The sequence below is a fragment of the Oreochromis aureus genome, linkage group 1 (genome assembly GCF_013358895.1).
Source record: "Oreochromis aureus strain Israel breed Guangdong linkage group 1, ZZ_aureus, whole genome shotgun sequence".
In the NCBI taxonomy this organism is placed as follows: domain Eukaryota; kingdom Metazoa; phylum Chordata; class Actinopteri; order Cichliformes; family Cichlidae; genus Oreochromis; species Oreochromis aureus.
Genome location: NC_052942.1, coordinates 23,399,875 through 23,420,335, shown reverse-complemented (window position 1 = coordinate 23,420,335; position 20,461 = coordinate 23,399,875). Strand labels below are relative to the sequence as shown.

At 37.2% G+C, this 20,461-nt stretch overlaps 1 protein-coding gene across 1 annotated transcript in view; it reads right to left on the bottom strand.

The window, feature by feature from the left end:
• adam10a (ADAM metallopeptidase domain 10a) overlaps positions 1-18,116 on the bottom strand; it is a 29,722-nt gene extending 11,606 nt beyond the window's left edge. The window contains exons 1-4 of the mRNA XM_031758092.2: positions 17,757-18,116; positions 12,031-12,181; positions 3,439-3,557; positions 1,974-2,132 (exon numbers count right to left, since the gene is read on the bottom strand). Coding sequence (XP_031613952.1) covers positions 1,974-2,132; positions 3,439-3,557; positions 12,031-12,181; positions 17,757-17,808 — 481 coding nt within the window. The 5' untranslated portion in view covers positions 17,809-18,116. The remainder of the gene's footprint in view (positions 1-1,973; positions 2,133-3,438; positions 3,558-12,030; positions 12,182-17,756) is intronic.
• Positions 18,117-20,461: the final 2,345 nt, after the last annotated feature.

Genomic DNA, 20,461 nt, shown 5'->3' with positions numbered 1-20,461 from the left:
GATAAATACATATCTGAGTTTTAAAAATCACAGTGCACAGCCAGAAAGAACATCTTGTTTTATCTTTACAACCTGATGCAGATGTTAGCAGGGACTACGTGCAGCAGAAGTGTGTTAATGAAAAACACACTTCCACACAAGTTGATGTGCTACTTCACTCTTGATTAGCAATGATGAGTAGGGAAGTAGAAAATTTAAAAGGGCAAATAAGAGTTGATTATAGTTGCAACAGTAAGGGAAGAAGGATGAATTAATGAAAGCACCACATAAACAATTTCAGTTCCACTTGATGTTTCTTAGGAAATTTAAGAAGTCATAAATTCCTCTGTGCAAACTGTGACAAAATTTTTCTTTGACTAACCTCATAAAGAGTAAAGCTAGCACTTCATTAAAGTGTGGCAGTTATCCCACTGAGGGTAGTTTTCTTACATAGTTCCCAGCACTTCTCTTACCACTGAATTTCACCAGTGACCACAAACTCGTGCTGAAAGCAAACATCAACTTCTTTGTCAAACTGACCTAAACTTTATGTTCAGGATGAACAATGAGGAAAGCTAGGTCTCCAGCTTTGGTCCAAAGACCACAAACAGTTTTCAGCAGGAGAAAAGTGGCACATCAGGGAAGAAGTGTGACAAGGAGCAACTTCTTCTCTTATTATGACATTCACAGGAGCTGTGAGCTTTGAATTAGAGCCCCTGAGCTCTATTGTAATGCCCTGGGAAACTGACTGTAAACCTAACCTGTGGCCCATGCTATTGTCTGCCTGCTCATCTACCTTTGCTGTGCTAAAAATGGCAGAGATGTATCACATGTCTCAAATGCAAACCTGAGGCGGTCAGAGAATTCCAGGGAAGGCTCTTGCAATGTTTTGAGTGGTGTTTCACTAAAAGGAGACGGCCCTGGTCTAAAGCCAGGACAGGGTTCATATCTGATTCCCTGCCATGCTGCTAAATGCACCCCCGGTCAGGGAGCACCTGCATACATTTGTGCGACCAGTAGAAATGCAGAATGTCATTTAGTATTTAGTACACATGAAGACCGTGAGTGTAGCAGCCAACTCAACATTATTTTTTTGCCGGAACTCAACCTCGCAGTTAGCGCACTGCATGCCTGTTCCCATATGAAAGAGCCTTCACACTAAATTTGTAAGTCTCAAGTTACTGAATTGCATTTTGACTCACGGACTGTGCACATGTTTTTGGAGCTTGGTCGAAATCAACCTCTAAATAATTTCAGATTTGCCCATCTTCATGGAAAACACTGAGAAACTTGCAGTGTCCTGGTTCTATAGCTCTGGAGCCTGACAAAAGCAATGGATGTAAGCCATTTACATTCTCCGATCCAGTTTTCAAACGATACCGAACACCCTGTCCATGACTCAGGATACTGAACAATATCCTACTATCCACTACTACTACTACTACTACTTATACTCTGTGCTTCACTCAGTTTTAAGCTCATAAACTAAACTATTAAATATGACTTTCAAGTACCAATTTAGTCTCAATGTATAATAACAATGTTATTTGGACAGCACAGATATCAATCACAGCTACACATATTCTGATCAAATGTCAATTATTTAAATGTATTATCAGCAGACATGACAGTCTCACATTTTGAAACAGCTGGTGTGCTACGAAAATGGGCTCATTTATGCAATTTCCCAGCTAAGATTAAGGAGGAGGAAGATAAGCTTGTCACTCTTTAGAGAGCCCCCAACGGTCTAAGGCCCCAAGCGTTTGTCTGGCACGCTGATTCAAAAACGTCTGGTGCGACTGAATTACCCGAAAAAAATAAAAAATAAAATAAAAAAATTCAAATTTCACTTTGTTATTTAAAAAATATAACATAATTTTCCTTTGTGTATTTAACACTTCTTCACCAAGTTAATGACATTTGGCAGGGGTATAAAAAGAATTGGTCACTATACTAAACCTCAGACTACAAATGTAAATATAGTGCCTACTTACTGATGTCATCTTCGTGATAAATGACAGAGTGGAAGGGCACACTCCTGTCCTGTAGGTATCTTTCTGAGGGTTCAACATAGTATGTTCCTTGTTGGGTTTTAATGAAGCCCTCAAACCGCCCATCAACCAAAGAGCCATGTGTCATAGTGCCCTTTTCACCTGAAACACATAAGAGGAAGAGGGTCACCAGATGAAGACAAGTCATTTTTTTGTGTAGCCTAAAGTCGCAAGCAAATAAAAAAAAAAAAAAAAAGACTAACAAGCCAAAGTGGACAAATAAACAACCACTCAACCCAAAACCGTTAAAACAAACAAACAAACAAAAAAAGAAAAACACATGAAAACACAAGCGAGAAGAGGAGAGAGAGAGACGGCGACCAATACGAGGAATAACAATGATGATGATGATGACGACAACGGTAGATGAAGAAGGCTTGGCTAATATGGGTTTCTGTTTTACGGTTTTACTGTCTGTTGTACTGCTTCTAGAGTATAAGCTTTGCTTTTTTTGTCAGGGATGTTTTCTTTGTTTGTTTTTCTTTTCACTTTTGGATTCCGACTTTAAGTCTTTGATTGCTGTTTTTGTTTTATGGTTTTTCATGTTATGAATTTCAGTTTTGTGATCCGTTTGATTAAAGTTTTGATTTATATGAATGTTAGTTTTACTTCACTGCCTGTTCCTCCCTCTGATTCATTTCTGTATTAGTTTATTGGTTCCCCTGTTCCCTAGTCTGACGTCTTCTTAAGTGTCACAGTTCACATCAATATTTTCTCATTTAGTCATTTCCTGTATTGCTTTGAAATGAGGATTTTGCGTTTTATTCCTTTATTTCTCCTTCTGTTCAGATCAAGATCACCTCCTCCAAAGGATCTGGCTACAGTGGTTTTGGTCTGCTCCCCAGTGCAGCTGCCATGCACAAATGAACTGCACAACAGTGCAAAAAAAACCAAAAAAAAGGTTTGATTTAAGGTAACTACACAGCACCGGTGTGAAAACAACTTTATTCACACTGTGATTTTCCTGCTTTGTTACATGTATGGATTAGTTATGCATCATGAATAACTTTAAAATGTCACTTAGTGGTTTAAAGAAGCTGACTTCTTATCAGCTCAGAAAATATTCAAGCACAAGTATACACCTCTCCTCTCCATCTGTTTGTTTGATGCAGACCAAACACTAAAAAACAAACACCCTTGTTTTTCCTCCTGTTCATTTGAACTCTACTGGAAACAGGCAGCAGGAAGATGTCCAGGAAGGGAGGGAAATAAGAGCAGCAGGAAGAACTGGAAAAAAGCTAAAAATAAGTCCTGTGTGATTTGGCTTGTGATTTGTTGTTTACACATTTAACAACGTTTCAATTGAGAAGTCACCTAAAAGGTAATACAAAGAGGCTTTGAATTGAAAAATAACAATGCTACAAATGGATCAGATACACTACCTTTAAAACACACACACACAACTTACCATACAGTTCTCCACTATAAATATGTGATGTATCAATCAGGTTCTCCTCCCCTGACACGTCAATGACAACATCTGGAGAAAACAGCTTTGAATCCCTCTTCATCCGCAAGTTAAAATGTCTGAAAAGAAGAATAGGAAAAATGTCCAATTACATTAAATGTCTAACACCACATTCAAACTTTGTACTTTAACATTTAGATGTGGGCAACAGTCCTGCAGACAGTTAGACACTCATAATTCACAGTGTTGACAGTGTTTTTGTCATCCTCTTACTGAAGATTTTTAGAATAAAGGACCAGAAACACTGGAAATCTAAGACAGGAAGCTGAGAAAGCAGCCTTATTTACTTCACTAATGTTTACAGAGGTTCACCATTCTAGTGTTGTTACCAAATACGCAGCTCAGTGAGTCAGAAGAATTATGTCACAAGGAAAACCACATGAACCTTGCAAGTGCACAGACACTGTTTTATGTAATACTTTCAGTGGAAATGATGAGAATGATGTCAAAGGCAAAAAGGCAAACGTCACATGGCGCTCACATGAGGCACTTCTGAGAAGTTAGTGGTTCTAACTCTTGAGCAGTTCAGATGGAAACTCCTTATCAGAAATCTCCTGACAAATTATAAATTCCTCCACATGACTCAGTATTAACCTTATATGGCTCAAGACCTTTTTGGCTTTGGTGTGTTTACACAATCATCAGTAAGGCCAAAAAGCTGTTCACAGCAGGAAATCTTTAAGCTAAAGTAGGCTGTTTAACAGATTTTGAAAGTACTCCACACCTTTTTTTTTTTTACTCATTTTAAATACCACAGTTGCCCTTATAGGCAGGCATAGTAATGAGATTAATCATAGTCAGGCAGGATGTGTTCATGTTCTCCCAGCTGCACATTAGGCTCCAAACCAAAGCTACGATAATCTCAGGTCACAGAGGACATAATACCACTGAGAACAAAGTGTATGCCGTGAAGTTCCAGTATACAGGTTTGTTTCAGACTAAGGATCTTACAGTAAAATTTCTACACAACATTCATGAAAACATTCATGGAGCAAAACAAAATGAAAACAGAAAATGCAGATAAATGCTCTGAGCAGTACAACGTGTCAGGGAGTGTCTGGCAGAGTTAGAAACCAAGGCATTATTCATGGCTCAGACGGTTCAGGATTTCCCTCACCAGGATGACTTTTTGACCTGCATTCAGTTTTTCCCAGTCCAGTTTTCATTTCACACCCCTTTTTTTATTACTGTTTATTTTCCATGTATTGGTTCATTGTACCAAATGATATGCTCAATGAAACAGCCTTGCTTTTGGTTTGTATTCAGTTTGGTAAAAACTTTGTTACGTCATTATGAATGCTTTTTATAGATACAAACATGTATAATAACCTAGAAGGATCAAGTGGATTTGCAGTCGAACACAAGCCGGCCTCGTCTACAGATTTTCTGCCTGAAGAGCATTTCATCTGAAGCCAAGAGAAAGAAAAAGGATCAAGTATTTGACACAGAAGAGGAGACGGTGAAATAAGAGAACTGCTAAAGCTGTACAACAATGGCGGCAACATGACCTGCTGTTTGAAGTCGGCAGTGTTACACAGAGATAGCAACAGATACAGTATATAATTTCCTTGGCTTATTATTCATACTGGCACGCCCATTACAATTCCCAGACTCTAAAACAATAAATCTGTCTTCATAAATATAATTCCGGTCACAGCCAAAGCAAATTATTCACTTAGAAATGTAACCTGCACTGTCATGTATTTAGAGTTAGTTGTCAGGGATTGATACACTTAGGACTGGGCGATATGACCCAAAATTCATATCTCGATATTCTTTAGCTAGATGGCGATATACGATATATATCTCGATATTTTTTTAAAGTCATAAAGTAAGAACAAAAAGAGAGTTCTTAGTCAAAGCTGTGTCCCAAATCTCACACAGGCACTTTTATTAACATCCAGTGTAGATGTACAAGAAAAAAATTACTCAGAAATAAATTATCGGCATTTATTAAATAATAATGCTCCATAAATAAAATAAAACAATGTTGTTTTTGTGCATAACAAAAAGCTCACAATTGTGCAGTCAAAATGTAAACTGAAAGACGCTGAGCATAATAACTAAGACAGACAGATTCTGCAGCTGCTCTGTTCCCAAGTTCTACTGCGTGACTGACAGCCTGGAGTTTGAAATCCTCTTTGTAACCATGTCTCTTAACAGGTGCCCATTTGTGGTCCTTATACACACATAGTACGGTAATATTACGTTGAAGGAGAGTACGTATCACTCTGCGAGGCTCCTGACTATGGTAGCCGTAATGCTCCGACAATCCATCAAGCAGTGCAGCTTCGTAGCTTACCAAAGTCGTACCAAAACATTTTTTGAAAGGTTTTTGAGCACTTTGCACCACATAAAATCGGTTTGCGGTCAGTAAGCACAACCAGAATTCATACATAAGGCGCACAGTCGATTTTTGAGAAAATGAAAGGTTCCACAAGTATAATTATAACGTAACATAAACTATATCAATATAAATGATATTGTCACATCTCATATCTCGTATATAAATATATCGATATATTTAAAAATGCGATATATCGCCCAGTCCTAGATACACTGTCTGTGGTTGGGTTCAAAAAGAGAATGACTAGTTGGTAAGAAGCCTTACAAAGTCTAAAACCTAACTGCCTTAAAACTGCAACTGTTCTTTACAACATTTACCTCTTCATCTTAGAAGTTAACACCTCTGTGACAACTTCCCCACAGCGGCCAGTCGTACCACTGAAGTCACAAACCAGTGGTTATTCTGTTAAAAAAAACTGTTCTACACTTAGGATGTGGCTGCTCTTGTTTATGAAGCAGTTGAACAATACAGTTTTTGCAGTGTTTCCTGTGTATCGAGAAGCTTGGCAAAGTGGAATTGTGGGTTATATCTTTTGTATTGCAATAATAGCAAAAAAGGTGTATAGAAATACACTAAAAAGCATGTAAAAGGCATTCCTATTCAGAATTTCCTATCACAAAGACAGTTCATGAAGCAACAGACTGCAGGGGCTCAATCTAGTCTGCCACAAGCCGTAGACACCCATGCGAGTCAAGGTTCAGAGCGCAGCAACTCAGTAAAGGAGCTTAGTGTGTTCAGAGAACAGAGAAGCAGGAAATCCGAAGAAAGGGGAGAAAACAAAGCAGTAAATGAAGAAGTAAGACTTGAACAGTTGGTTTGGGCTTTGCAGAACAATGCAGCTTAACTGCACCTGTATATGTCATTTAGCTATCTTAGCAGGTTTAGTGGGAAGCATGTCTCTCCTGCAATGTGTGGAAAAACAAACACATTTAGTGTGTTTCTAATCACTAAACTATAAAGTGCCCTAGACAAAAAAGAGAAAGAAAGAAAAGACCAGAAAAAAATATACCAACAAATCAACATGGTCCACAAGACGGGAAGAAAGGAATCCAAGGATAAACCCAGTGGTACTCGTCTCACAGCAGCAGCTCACTGCTAAATTATTCAGACAAATCCCAATTGCTGAACATACTGAATCAAGCATCTGACAGTCATCCACTGCTTAGTAAGCAGGCCAAGCACACAGAAATGGGGTGCCCTCAAGACATTTCTACAGAGAAAATTCCAGCTAAAAAGGGGGCAATATCTACTTATCACTACATAGAGCTCTATTTACAATATTAAGTCGCTTGGTCACAATGAATCATCGTAAAATCATAGTATTTCCAAATTACTTAATTGGAAGAAATCAAATCAGGTCAGAAGATGTTAAATCTCAGTGCAGAGGAGTGGGAAACAAGGACAACGAGAGGAGAGTAAGAGATGAAATCAAGACATAACTGGGAAGCAATCCTAAGAGATTCTGGTTAAAGTATGTGGTATGAACCTTACATACCACTGCTTATCCATTAATGTATTACATTCATTAATGGATAAGCCACATTTTTTGACTGCTTCAATAACAACAATAATAACAACAATAATAACAATAATAATAATAACAATAATAATATATTTTTTGTCAAATATTTTTACATCTTTAAGGAAAAAAAAAATCACTTATGGGTCTTATTGATTCAAAGTTAGAAACTACAAAGAAATGTGAATTATATCCCAATCACAAGCACTGCATTAGCGCATGCTTGCCATGGCACTTCACTTTGTAAAGGAGCCCTGCACAGAGACCCTGTGACTTGCCTTTTTCTGTCACCTGATCTGGCCACAAATACTCATGCAAGTGGGAATACACAAGAACGCTTTTCTCTTGTTACAACAAACCTCTACAGTGCCAAACAGCCTGGCCTTGAGTTTTCACAGAAGGGAGAGTGTTAGCCTTGATTTGCACACACTAAATGAATTCAGTGAGGATACAAGACACAAGCTTAATGTCAAGTGGCATAGTCTTATAGTCTGTGGTACAGCTGCTTTTATTAATATTATTGCTCAGCTTTGAAAAACTGAAAGAAAGTGGTCAATTATTAGTTCACTTTTTTTTTTTTACCGCATCTCTGTAGCTCCTCATCTCTGCTACAGGTTAATTCAATTCAGTTTTATTTATATAGCACCAAATCACAACAACAGTCACCTCCATACACTACATATTAGAAGGTAAAGACCCTACAATAATACAGAGAAAACCCCAACAATCAGATGACCCCTAGGAGCAAGCACTTGGCGACAGTGGGAAGGAAAAACTCCTTTAACAGTAAGAAACCAGAGAAGCCAGCAGAACCAAGCTCAGGGAGGGGCACCCATCTGCCCTGACTGATTAGGGATGAGGAGAAGAAAACAAAATAAGTTCTAGTATGCAATGTTATGTGAACATCAAGCCTCAAGACCTCTTAGTTAAATCTAGATATTTCTAACTGGCATGATAACTAGCAACTGTCAGACATGACTTGTAAATTATCTTGTACAAGTAATACCTGACACACAGTTTTAATATGTACAAGGGTTTCAACACTCCATGTGATACTGCAAAAAACTGGACACTTAGTGCTAAGTGTCCCCTTATTTCAAAGAAAAATCTAAGAAACTTTTTAGAACTCAAATATAACAGGTAGGCAGCATTATCTGTGCAGTTCTTGCTCCGTAATGCTTGCATAATATAAATCATACTCATGTACAGCAGGTATACTGCAGCTCTTTTTGGAAACTGCAGTATGCTTGGAGAGTTGAAGTGGTTATCTCACCAAAACAGGCAGCAGAGCTAGATGACTTTTCAAACTAATCTAAGTTTCCCTTTTGCACAATGTGCAAAATGTCTAGTCAACCAAAATGAAATATGCCTGCAAGTGTGAGCTTCTTCATTTAAAACACTTAAATTTTACTAGCATAACAGGACAACATTGAAATAAGACGACAGAAAGGTAGTCATATGCTTCAATATAACCTCAAACAGACAACTGTGCCATGTAAAGTAAAAAACTCAGTTCAAACTAAAAGTGGAAGCATGACAAGCCTCCTTCGCCACCTGACAGAAAAGTACACAGTGGAATAGGAACAGTGTGTCTCCTTAAATTCTGAGCCTCAGACCCATCTCAGTTCCAGGGCCATAGATAAAAAGCTGCCTCACTTTACAGTGGCAACCTATATAACAAGACAGGGAAGTAATGGAAGGAAAGCTCATACTGTTAAAGAAGTGATATCCACTTACCCAGTCAAAAATCCTGGGTTTAAGATGCTGAATAAAGTTGATCCCAAGCATGAACCACCCAGCCTTATGTATTTGTGGAGTAAGCAGTGGACCATTTACTGCTCCTGCTGTTGCAGAGTCTAAGGCTTTTACTTACAAGTGATCTTATTATGATTTACAAATGATGCAGATGATTGATGATTGAGCAGAATCTTTCCTATAAACTGAATTTTTTGAGATTGATCTCTTTTTTTTGGCCAACCCAATAAGGCAATGCTAACAAGTTCTGCAAGATTCAGCAACAACTGGAAAAAGTGCAAAAGTTGGGTAAAAAGGCACTGGTATCAATATACCAAAAAACTAAAAGAAAGGACAAAAGACAATAAAAAAAAATAAAATAAAAAAATAATAATAATAAGGAGTGAAACAGAAAAGGACAACTAAATGAGAAAGGAACAAACTAATGTCTGTTGTTCAAAGTTAAGACAAGTCATTGTCATGTAGTTTGTAGCTCATCTCCTTAAAAATCTTAACTGAATCCATTGTTACTTTTTGTGCGTTCAACAAAGTATCACTGCACATAACGTCAGTAAAAACATTAGCGAATATACTGGAATCAGAGTTTATAACCTCCACTAATTTAAATATTTTTTAAAAAGGAAAGAAGAGACACGAGGAACACGCTTCAGGTGATTTATGAATGTTTGAGTTGCATAGTTTGCAACTTCCCTACTGGCAACATGTGTTTCAAACCCACAAACACAACAACCAGCTGATCTGCACAGACTCAGACAGATCATAAATGAGTAATCCATAACTTGTGACGATAAAACAAGATTATAAACTGTATTGTCATAATATTTGAGCAAGTATTCATAAATAACTACACATAATAAACAGATGCTTGTTTAATGTGCCTGAAAAAATATTGGCCAATATATTGGAATTTAAAATCACCAAATATTGGTATTGATCTTAAAAATCATTCAGGCTCTAGTTTCATGAATGTATTCACATAGACAGGGCTAGAATAAATAATAACCAAACAATCAATGTTGTTCATCTTTGGTTTTGTTAAGCATTTACAGAGTTTTGTCTTACAGTGCCTCTTTATTCAGTAAATACACGTCTCACAAAGACATGGACTGCATGGACATATTTAAAATGATTGGAGGTCATGCTAAATTAGAAATTCATTTGTGTAGATTAGGAATAATACAAGCTCCAAATTATTATCATTGCAAACATTCTGACCAAAAGAAGGGCACCTGTGGCTAACAAGGTAGACCGGATCGTCTACTATTTGATCCCTGGTTCTTCCAGTCTACTACTGCATTCCAGATACCTTGGAGGTCACATGTCAAGTTAGTATGCTTCAGAAAAAGTGAAAAATAGACATAAATAGAGGATACAGGATACAGCCTGCTCACTCCTCTGTGTATGCCTTATTTAGTGAGTCACAAATGCACAACAGTGGCAGTACAGATTAAAAATTAACGGTTTCGCTATCGTTTTATGTTCAGTGCCCCCATTTGGATTGCTAACTCGGGGTATGTTTTTCTGCTCTGACTTTCTGGATGGAAAATCCAAGTTGAGGGGGCAATCCTCAAAAAAAATTCCAACTGGGAACTCACCATACAAGTCAAAGTGTCCTTGGACAAGATACTGAAACCCAAGTTGCTCCAATGTATCCACTGGAGTGTATGTGAATTTTAGACAAAAGCTTAAAAATGCAAACGTTAAAGCCCTGTGTGAATGTGTGAATGAGGCTGTCACAGGAAGTACTCTGATTAGAAAAACGCTACAGTAGTATCAGTCCAAATGCCATTTTAAAAAACAAATGTTTAAATTCTTAATAACCCTTTGTAAACACATCTAAAAGTACCTTCTGCAAAATGAATTAACAGCATTGACTGCTTTAACTGCGTTGCACAAGTTCATGTGAAAATGTGTCATTCTTACACATTTTTGTTGCAGAGTGTTGTTCCTTTACAGGAGATGGCAAAAACTCAGCTGATACAAATCTGGGAACATTTGTGTTGTTGCCTGTTTCCAAAACAAGGGTGGCACCACTGTATAATGTGGATAATGTATATAAATGAAAACTGAATCTCTCAGGTTAAAATAAAACATGAAATAACCTGAGTTTGAACTTTGAGCAATGAGTCTTATCTTAAGGACTATAACTAGTATCTTAGCCAAATAACAAAGAGATATTTTCCATTGACCTTTCTACTTCAACTGTGTCTCTCAGCTCAGCTCTGTATATGCAACCACAACCAACACAAATTGAAACCATGGTGAGTAAATTAATTTCCATAGTAATTTATTAGCTGTAAATACTTAATAGGAAAACAAGTCATGTATTATCTTGACGGGCAATCACCAAGCATCACTGATCTCAAATATCACTGCCCATCTCCAAGATGATAATGAGAGCTAGAAAGGAAAATCAAATCCTCCAAGCTATACTTTTTATGTCTTTTGCAATTCCCTGGTATGTACTGTATGTCTGCCAGTATGAAAAAACATTTCATATTGGCTCCAGCTCTAGTTTTAACAGAGAATCAGCATAACCAAGTCACAAATTACACAATATGGCATTAGGTAACAGAGCTTGCACTTATCAATTTCACAGGCAAATACACGGCTTGCTGATCATCCATGCAAAAAGGTGCAGTATAATCTTGCAGTGGCAACAAAGTGCACACAGACCAAGACTAAAAAAATAAAACCTGATAATTATCAACACAACACACAAAAGTGTTTCACATTACTAAAAAAAAAAACAAACCACTGAGTAATAAAAACAAATACATCTTGTTTGTTCCTAGGGCTAGAATGTAAATTACTGAGCACAAGAAGAATAGACTCAGACATGAACTGAGTCAGCACAGAAAGAAAGAGTGACTACATGAGGAAGGCTGTGTGTTTTTCTACTTAAACTGACCTTCCGTGTGCATGGAAGTCCAGGTCCACGGTGCTGTCTTGAGGAGAGAGCGCCCTTTTAGCTCTCTGGTGACGGCTGTGCAGGGCTTCTGTGTCATATGATAAACCCTCATAGTGGCGAATATACTTGTTCAAAGGGTTCCCAAACTGACCTGAAAGAGAGTTCAATAGCTTTTTAGTTGGTCAGCAACAGTATCAAAACTAATAGGCTTTTATATTGTTTTTTATAAATCAAATGATAATTAGAATTTTATTCACGTATCACTGACATTTTTCCACAGTAGATTAGCATGTAATTCTGGAAATGGCCTATGGAGCAATCAATCTCTACAATACTGGCTAGCTTTAGTACAAGCCCTCACTCGCTAAACATGCTTAACAGGCTTATTCAGCCAATTGCTATAACATCCCCTGAGGTAAACCCTACCGGCATCCTTACCGACCCTTTTCTTTGTTCTTTTCACAAAAACAAAGCTAGTGTTCAGTTTAAAATACAAGTCAGGAGCACATGATACGCATCAGGTGACGAGGGTCTGTTTCAGTTGTACTGTATAGCATTGTGTGAGCTCGTTGCAGGCTGTTTAAATGCTAATCTACATTCAAAAGGGTGTGTGTGTGTGTGTGTGTGTGTGTGTGTGTGTGTGTGTGTGTGTGTGTGTGTGTCTGTCTGTCTGTCGGTTTCTGTGGAACTCTTAAAAAAAATCCTCAGCTATGACTCAATTTAAGGATTTGTTAGTAAGATCAAGTTCTAATCTTTTTGTACTGTAGGATTTTCTGCACATGACTAAGAGATACCTGGACTCAAACATGCAAAAATAGATGATGTAGATGCGCCACATTATCTGCATTTTTACACTGCACTGTTCTGTTGATAACTACATAATTTCCGTGTCAGTGGGAGTCATAACTCCCCAAACAGGGAGAGGCTGTTCCAGGCTAGCATGAACTTGTCTATGAATCCACTTAGAAATTCTTCCAACAACCATCTTCTTTAGTTCTCCTTAAACAAGGAAAATAATGTTTGCAAATTAGACTAAATGACAAGCATGACAAGCATAAAGAGTGACAATGAATTATTTATACAAAAAAAAAAAAAAAAAAAAAACACTATTGGCTCAGACAACACAGATCAACCTTTGCAGGAGGTCTCACCAACTTCATTATATACATTATATACGAATGAAGTATGCACTGTGTGTGTGTGTGTAAGATATCATATCACATTTGACACGGTTTCAAAAAGAATGCTGACAGTTATTTCCGGATGCCTTCACAGTAGAAAAACATGTTTCTAAAACAACTCTGAGTTTGTATGATAAATCAGTCATGCTGTCCACCTAAGGACTCTGAAATGCAATCTTTTAGCTTATGTTAAAGATTACAGAGTTAAGCTAGTTGTAAGAGCAGGTTAACATTCTATGCAGCTTTCAAATACCTGAGAAAACTGTCACTAACAAAAAATGTACCGTCTTACTTCAACCCAGACACAGGTTATTGTTGCAAAACAAATATAAGAAGAAGCACAACAAGAGTGCAAACATCCGCCAAGGCAGCTCGCTCTCTGGGCAGTACTTACTTTTAAGGGAGTAGTTTTGTATTTTCTATATATTCATGGTGTTTTCTTTGTTCAGTTTTGTTTTTAACATACTTGAAGTTTGTAGTGCAGTGAAAATATGGATATGGCACAATTTATTTTCATTAAGACCTTGAAGACCTTGGTGGACGTAAGCCAAATTTTAATGGATTGATAGCAGTACCCCACTCCACCCCCCACAGAAGTTGATCCAAATTTAACCAAAACTTTTCAAGCTAATCGTGTTTACAGACAGAATGACGTGCAAGCAAACATTACCAAAACCTCCTGGGCAGCGATAAAAGGTGTCATTGTAAACATAAACAATATAACAAAATGTAATGTTGTTTTACTTACTAAAGTCTCTATATAATTCTTGATTCCCATACACAGGCATCTTACTAAGCAGGTTTTGTTCATGTTGTGTGTAAACATCACATCCTGAATGTTACAAGCCCGAAAAGAATCTAAAATGCAGGCAGCTGCACAATGTTTAAAAGGTAAAAGAAGCACTTCCTTCTCTCAGTGACAACAAAGAATTCAAATCAACTATATTTAACCTCCTAAGACCAGAACTCTTCCACGGCATGCACTTTTAATTTCTCTTTGATATTTGGGAAGTAGCAGTATAATGTCCTCGTAAGTGGATATCAGGCCGTTGTAGAGCAAAATTGAGTATTTTGATATAACTAACCCAAATTGTGATGTCCACATATGTGGACGCCAGGTCCTAGGAGGTTAATGAACTACCCTTTATTACTAAAAATGTGTTGATCAGAATGTTTCAGGAAGTTAAACCAGATCTAATAGGTTTAAACATCAAACCAGTACTGAGTTCATTTGTTCCACGTCACTGCATACTCATAACTCATAGCTCACACACACACGAACAAAAATGAAAAAAAATTAAAACAAAAGGTAAAAAGCGAGGACTGCTCTACTTGCGTGTCAACACAACAACAGCCAAACTGAAATACACATTGACTGCACTGCCTAAATTGTAGCCATAAAATACACTGCATTCTTAACATGAAGTCATCACTACCATGTAAATATAAATGTATTTAATTTCTATCCAGTTTTATTTATATAGCACCAAATGAGAACAACAGTTGCCTCAAGGGCCTTTACATGTTAATGTAAAGACCCTACAATAAGACAGACAAAAACCCAACAGTCAGACGATACTCTATGAGCAAGCCCTTGGAGACGCTGGGAATGAAAAACTCCCCCTTAACAGGAAGAACTAGGCTCATGGAGGGGCAGCCATCTGCCCCAACTGGTTAGGGGTAAGCGGAGGAAGACAGGGAATACGACATGATGTTGTGTACGTGATTCATGAAATAATGTACACAACATTTATGTGTATCTATTATTTATAAAATAACATGCACAAAAAATTGGAATTCAATTGAGATTTTTAATGCATTTTGATTTCCAGTGGTTGCAATTCCTTTATATTTTGTGTATTTGATTTGAAATTTAATTCTTTATTACACTTCAAAATTAAGCTCGTAGTTGCTTGTATTAACGTCTCTATTAAGACCCTACATTAATCACATCAGTTGGTTCCTTTGGATTGCTTTCTTTTACGTTTATTCTTGCTCTGTTTTTTTTAAATATTTTAAATTTTTATTGTAACAATAAAAAAATACAATAAATCATTACATGACAATACTTTCCGATGCTATTAGGAACTACATAGTTCACTTCAGACTGATAGCAACAAAAAATTTATTTAAACTGCCAGTCAATTTTACTGAAAAGGCATCATCACTACAGAGCAATCTGTTTTCACTCTCAAGTGCTGCAGGAAAGTGCAAGACAGAGAGAGAGAGATAAAAAACAGAGAGAAAACTGCTGACAGGAAGCAAAGACATGGTCACAGCATGGATCAGAACTGAGCTGAGCCTCGCATTGCCATGCACGCTGGGTCCTGGCAGCCCGGCTAAGACAATATCTCAGGCACCCGACAGCTCAGGGCAACTAAAATGTCTCTCCTTAACATTGTGTATCATACAGTACTGAAAAAAAATTAAGTGGGTTGGCAAAAACCTGTAAGGCATCAATTCCACAACAAAAATTCACGCTACATTACTCAAAAAATATCTGCAGGAAGCTGTGACTGTGAGAAGGCCAAACAACAGCAGCTGTGCGAAAGTGAAATAACCTACATTACATGAAACACAGACTTCCTCGGAAATGTCTGGGCATGTAAACAGAGTAAGATTGGTCGGTTGTGTGTCACGCCATCATTACTAACAAGCCATCAAATTGCAAAGTCAACAGGCAGAAGACTTGCAACGGCCCCTCTTACATCGAACATATCTTTTAGAGCTACATGTGGAATGACATAAAGCTTCACAGTGAAAGAACATGTTTCTAAAACAACTCTGAGTTTGTATAATAAATCAGTCATGCTGTACATCTGAAGACACTGGAATCCAATCTGTTAGCTTATGTTAAACTGATAAAATAAATTAATAAGATAAAAAACACAAAGCGTGAAGTTTTGATCAGGACATTTCTGGCTCCACCTTCCCGATCCCTTTCAAGAATATAAATAGTGTTTCCTTATGTTTGTGTTCACATCAGTGGCCACACTGAAAGCTCAAAATACATTTCTGTTCAGGGAAAAAAAAAAAAAGGCAAAGTTGTGAGATAAAAGCAGAGGGGGGAAAAAAATGTAGTCACTCGAGTCACAATTTCACTTACGCTACTGCAAAAAAACAAAACAACATTACCAACAAAAAACAGCCAGTAGAGATGTTTTATGCAAATACAATGTTGTTGCACTTTGTACTTAATCTTGACATGTCCAATGACGGTTTTAAAGACATAAAGAGGATTAATGTGTAATCACAATGAAACAAATCTGAAATAAGCCAAGAAATTGAATTATTTATAATGATACATTAAGCAATTTTTCAATTACAGTAGCAATATTTTGCCACAGGATATTAGAACTTTTTTATGAAGGTTTGATGGATGTTACAAAGTGAAAATTGACTAATAATGTACCAGCTATCTTGCCAGATTATACAATTATATGAAAGTAGCACAGCAGCTCATTACCAACACAAGGCAGAAATCAATTTCTATTTGGTTTTCCTGTCCTGGTTCTTCATGACAGCCCCCAGCTCTCAATAAATCTGCCACTGCCCTCACAGATAATAAGTGAAAACTTCACAGGTGTAGTATCTGCAGTTAATCACATGCACACATTTTAAACTGTGAGCGTAAGCTCGTCTGTCTTGATGTTTTGTGAAGCAGGTGGTGTAACTATACTAAATCTGGAAATAATCCCTTAGCAATGATTTTATTTTAATCATTTGCACACAAATTATACCTATTTTTAATATCACCAGTTACACAAAACCACAGTTTTGCTCTGTTTGTCTTACAAATGTTGATGCCTAAAGTACGATTAAAGTACCAATCTGGCACACTGTAGAAAATGTGTTATTAAGAAGGGCCTGGACAAAGTTTTGTAAGGTGGTTAAGTTATATTAAAACTTATAATGTATCTACACCCAGGTAGTTACTCACCTATGGTAAGAACGGGATATATATCATCTCTTTTCGACCGAATGCTTGAGTCGGCAGTACAAAAAAAGTACCGTATTTTGCTTCAGGTGCCTTTCTGACGAATGTAACTGCTTGTCACGCAGCTAACCTGCTTTTCACAGACTGTCCGATAAAACGAAAAATTTTTGTTAAACTAGTCTCAAATTACTCTAGCGACACTGAATATTCATGGTAACAAACATATTCGGCAGTCAAACTCTTGTTTGTAGACGTTAACAGTGTAAAGATTTCCCACTAAGCAAGTGACGGAAAGACAAGCCCCCCCCTCCTCTACTACAGGAGTACTTAACCTGTATCAGCCAAACATAATTAATTAACCAGATAACCAGCTGATACAGGTTGACTACACACTGTAGGGTACACACTGTAAAATACAACAACAACAACAAAAACAAACAAACAAAAAACACACACACAAGTTAACCGCAGTCTCCACAACATTAGCCAGCCAGCTAGCTAGCAAGCAAGCAAGTTAAACTGTCGAGAGTACAACTACACGATCCGATTAGCGCTAGCTCCACTGACGAGCTCTGAAGACTTTCTCTGTTAGTCAACGGCAAACTTACCTGCAATATCGTGTAGGCAGCAAAACAGAAGAATTAGTTTTACAAATTCCATATTGAAATGCCCTGTAGTCCCGCTTAACCAGCGAAGCTACACAGCGATAGCACTGACAGTTGCTTGTTTCGATTTCTGCCACACTTAAAGACAGAGTCGCCCTTCCTAGTTAGCTGTGACTCCCATCGCAAACACCGGCAGCTCTACCTCTCCAACAGCGCTACACACTGTCATAAACAGAGAGAGACAGACAGGCAGGCACTACTCCCTTCCGGTGTATGGGGCCAAAAGATATGGACACACCCGCTGTTCTGCGTTTCTATAGTATTGCGATCATAGGTTGAAAGATGTGTGAAAACAACTGCAAAACACTACTGAGCTTTACACAACGCCAGCAAAATGTGTCTGCTCCTGTGCTGAAAACACGCACTGATCTGCTGTTTACTGCTTGCATACATTATTTCCGGGTTTAAAAACTAAAGATTTAACTTTGTGATAGTGAAGTTGTACATTTCCTGTTTCTCTGTCTATGTAGACTGCGCTGTACATGCAAGCTACAGACTGCTCTCTGAGAGCGAGGATTCGCGACAAACCGGTCTGTAACATTAGCATAAAGAGAACTCGGGAAAGAAAGGATTAGTCATTCGTTTTTAATTATTTTTTTAAAGAATAAAGTTGAAACTGATGAATCTCGAAGTAATATTTCGAGATTAAAGTAGATACAAACTAAAAGAAAAAAGTTACAAAAAATACAATTTGAAGAAAAAAATGAAATAATATTTTTGACAGTATACATATTTATTTGTTTATTGCTTTGTGCAACCGCATGGTAAACCGTGTAAAAGAGACTTGCATCTGTAATTGGACCAGAAGGTAGGTATAAGGGTATATAATTACAGAGAAACACTGGCTTTCTATACCTGTACCATCTCAGCCAGAAGGATTATTCTAGCTGCAGTGTATACAATTTATTGTACCCTGCAAAAGTCTGCAGTCTTCTTTGGATGATGAAACCTATGTGTCTTTTCTATCCAGGTGTATTTTTATTGCATTTACAGTGTCTTTGGGATCGTTGTCATGCAGAAAAATTAAGCCACTGCCAATAAAAATGCTTTGGTACTTTTCTGTATTTATGATTTCATCAGTTTTGCCAAAATTCTCAACAGCAGTGGCTGAAATACAGTCTCAAACCACTGCAGGCATCTCACTGTTGCACCTCTCTCCTGAGCTCCTCTAATTATGACTTGAACCTAAAATGTCTCATTTGGATTCATCACTCCATCAGGCCTGTTGCAACTGATTTTCAGCCCAGTTCTTGTGTAATCTAGCATACCTCAGCTTTTTCTCCTTGTTTCCCTTGTGTAAGAATTGCTTCTTGAAAGCCGCCCTTCCGCTGAGATAATTTCTGATGAGGCTTCAGTGAACAGCATAAGTGATCAGCTGAAGAGACAGATGTATTTCCAATGCTGAAGGGACACAAGTGTATTGCATTAGAGAATGCTGAGGCTTGGAATACTAAAAGAGAGATTATGCATATAGCAGGATCTAAAAACAAATGAAAACAATACACAATATTGTTTCTGGGCATGTAATAACAACTACAAAGAAATCAATGCAAATAAAGAATTAGAACTGAAAAGGAAAATCTGTAAATTACAGAGACAGGAGAGAGATGGACTTCCAAGTTTGTTTTTCTTTTGCAGACCAGAACATTATGGGCAGCCACATCACTAAAAAAAAAAAAAGGCAAAACAAGCATGCAATGTTAAGAAGTTCCCCTTTTTATATTAACCTGTAGATGACAAAAGAAATAAAAAAAGATCTCATTTATATAACCCCCCAAAAATAATAATAAAAATCTGACATGTACTTTCCCGTTAATGTTAACATACAATTCGCAAGGGTTATGTTTACATATGAAAGTAAGTGGTTTGTCACTTGTATTTTTAGCAGATAACATGTGGTCATTTTTTTGGGTCTGTCAGTCTGCAACCACAAAATCTAGGTGCTTCACATTCCAGAAGTGACTGTGACTGACATCCTGTGACTGGCCTATAAATAATTCTCAATTTTGATGCAGACTTGGGATTTCAAAATCAAAACAGGGATAATCTTTTGTGTGAACTTGTCAAACTTATAATAATGGCCACGTAAAACGACCTTTTTCCTTAGCTGCCCACTTCTACAATCATTTTCATGCAGCTCTACAGTGATATTGAGAGCCGAACCTCTTATCAAATATAACACTTTAATAAGAAATTTTTGTATATTTCACTTTAGCAGCTTTTTCTGGGTGTTGTCATTACTAAATGACATTGTCATTGTTACTAAATACTATCTGTGGCAGAAATTTATGCCTGTATAATCTGTGTTGAAATCCTAAATTGCGCTTCTTGTGCTAGATTGAGTATTTTCTGCCACCCAGTGTCTATAAAACGTTACTACACGTGGGATCTATCCCATCTATAAAGTAACTGTCAGATATGGCTTTTGTTGCACAGCCAGAGCTCTATCTCAAGAATTTCCAGTTTGGGAAAATTTAATCTACTCAAAGATTACTCCGTTTTTTGTGTTTTTTATTTATTTATTTATTTATTTATTTATTTATTTATCTTTATCTTTATCTTTTTGTTTTTAAAAAATATTAGACAAGGATTGCAAAAGTAGACATACACTAAACTGCCAAACAACCAATTAATAAAACGAGTACAAT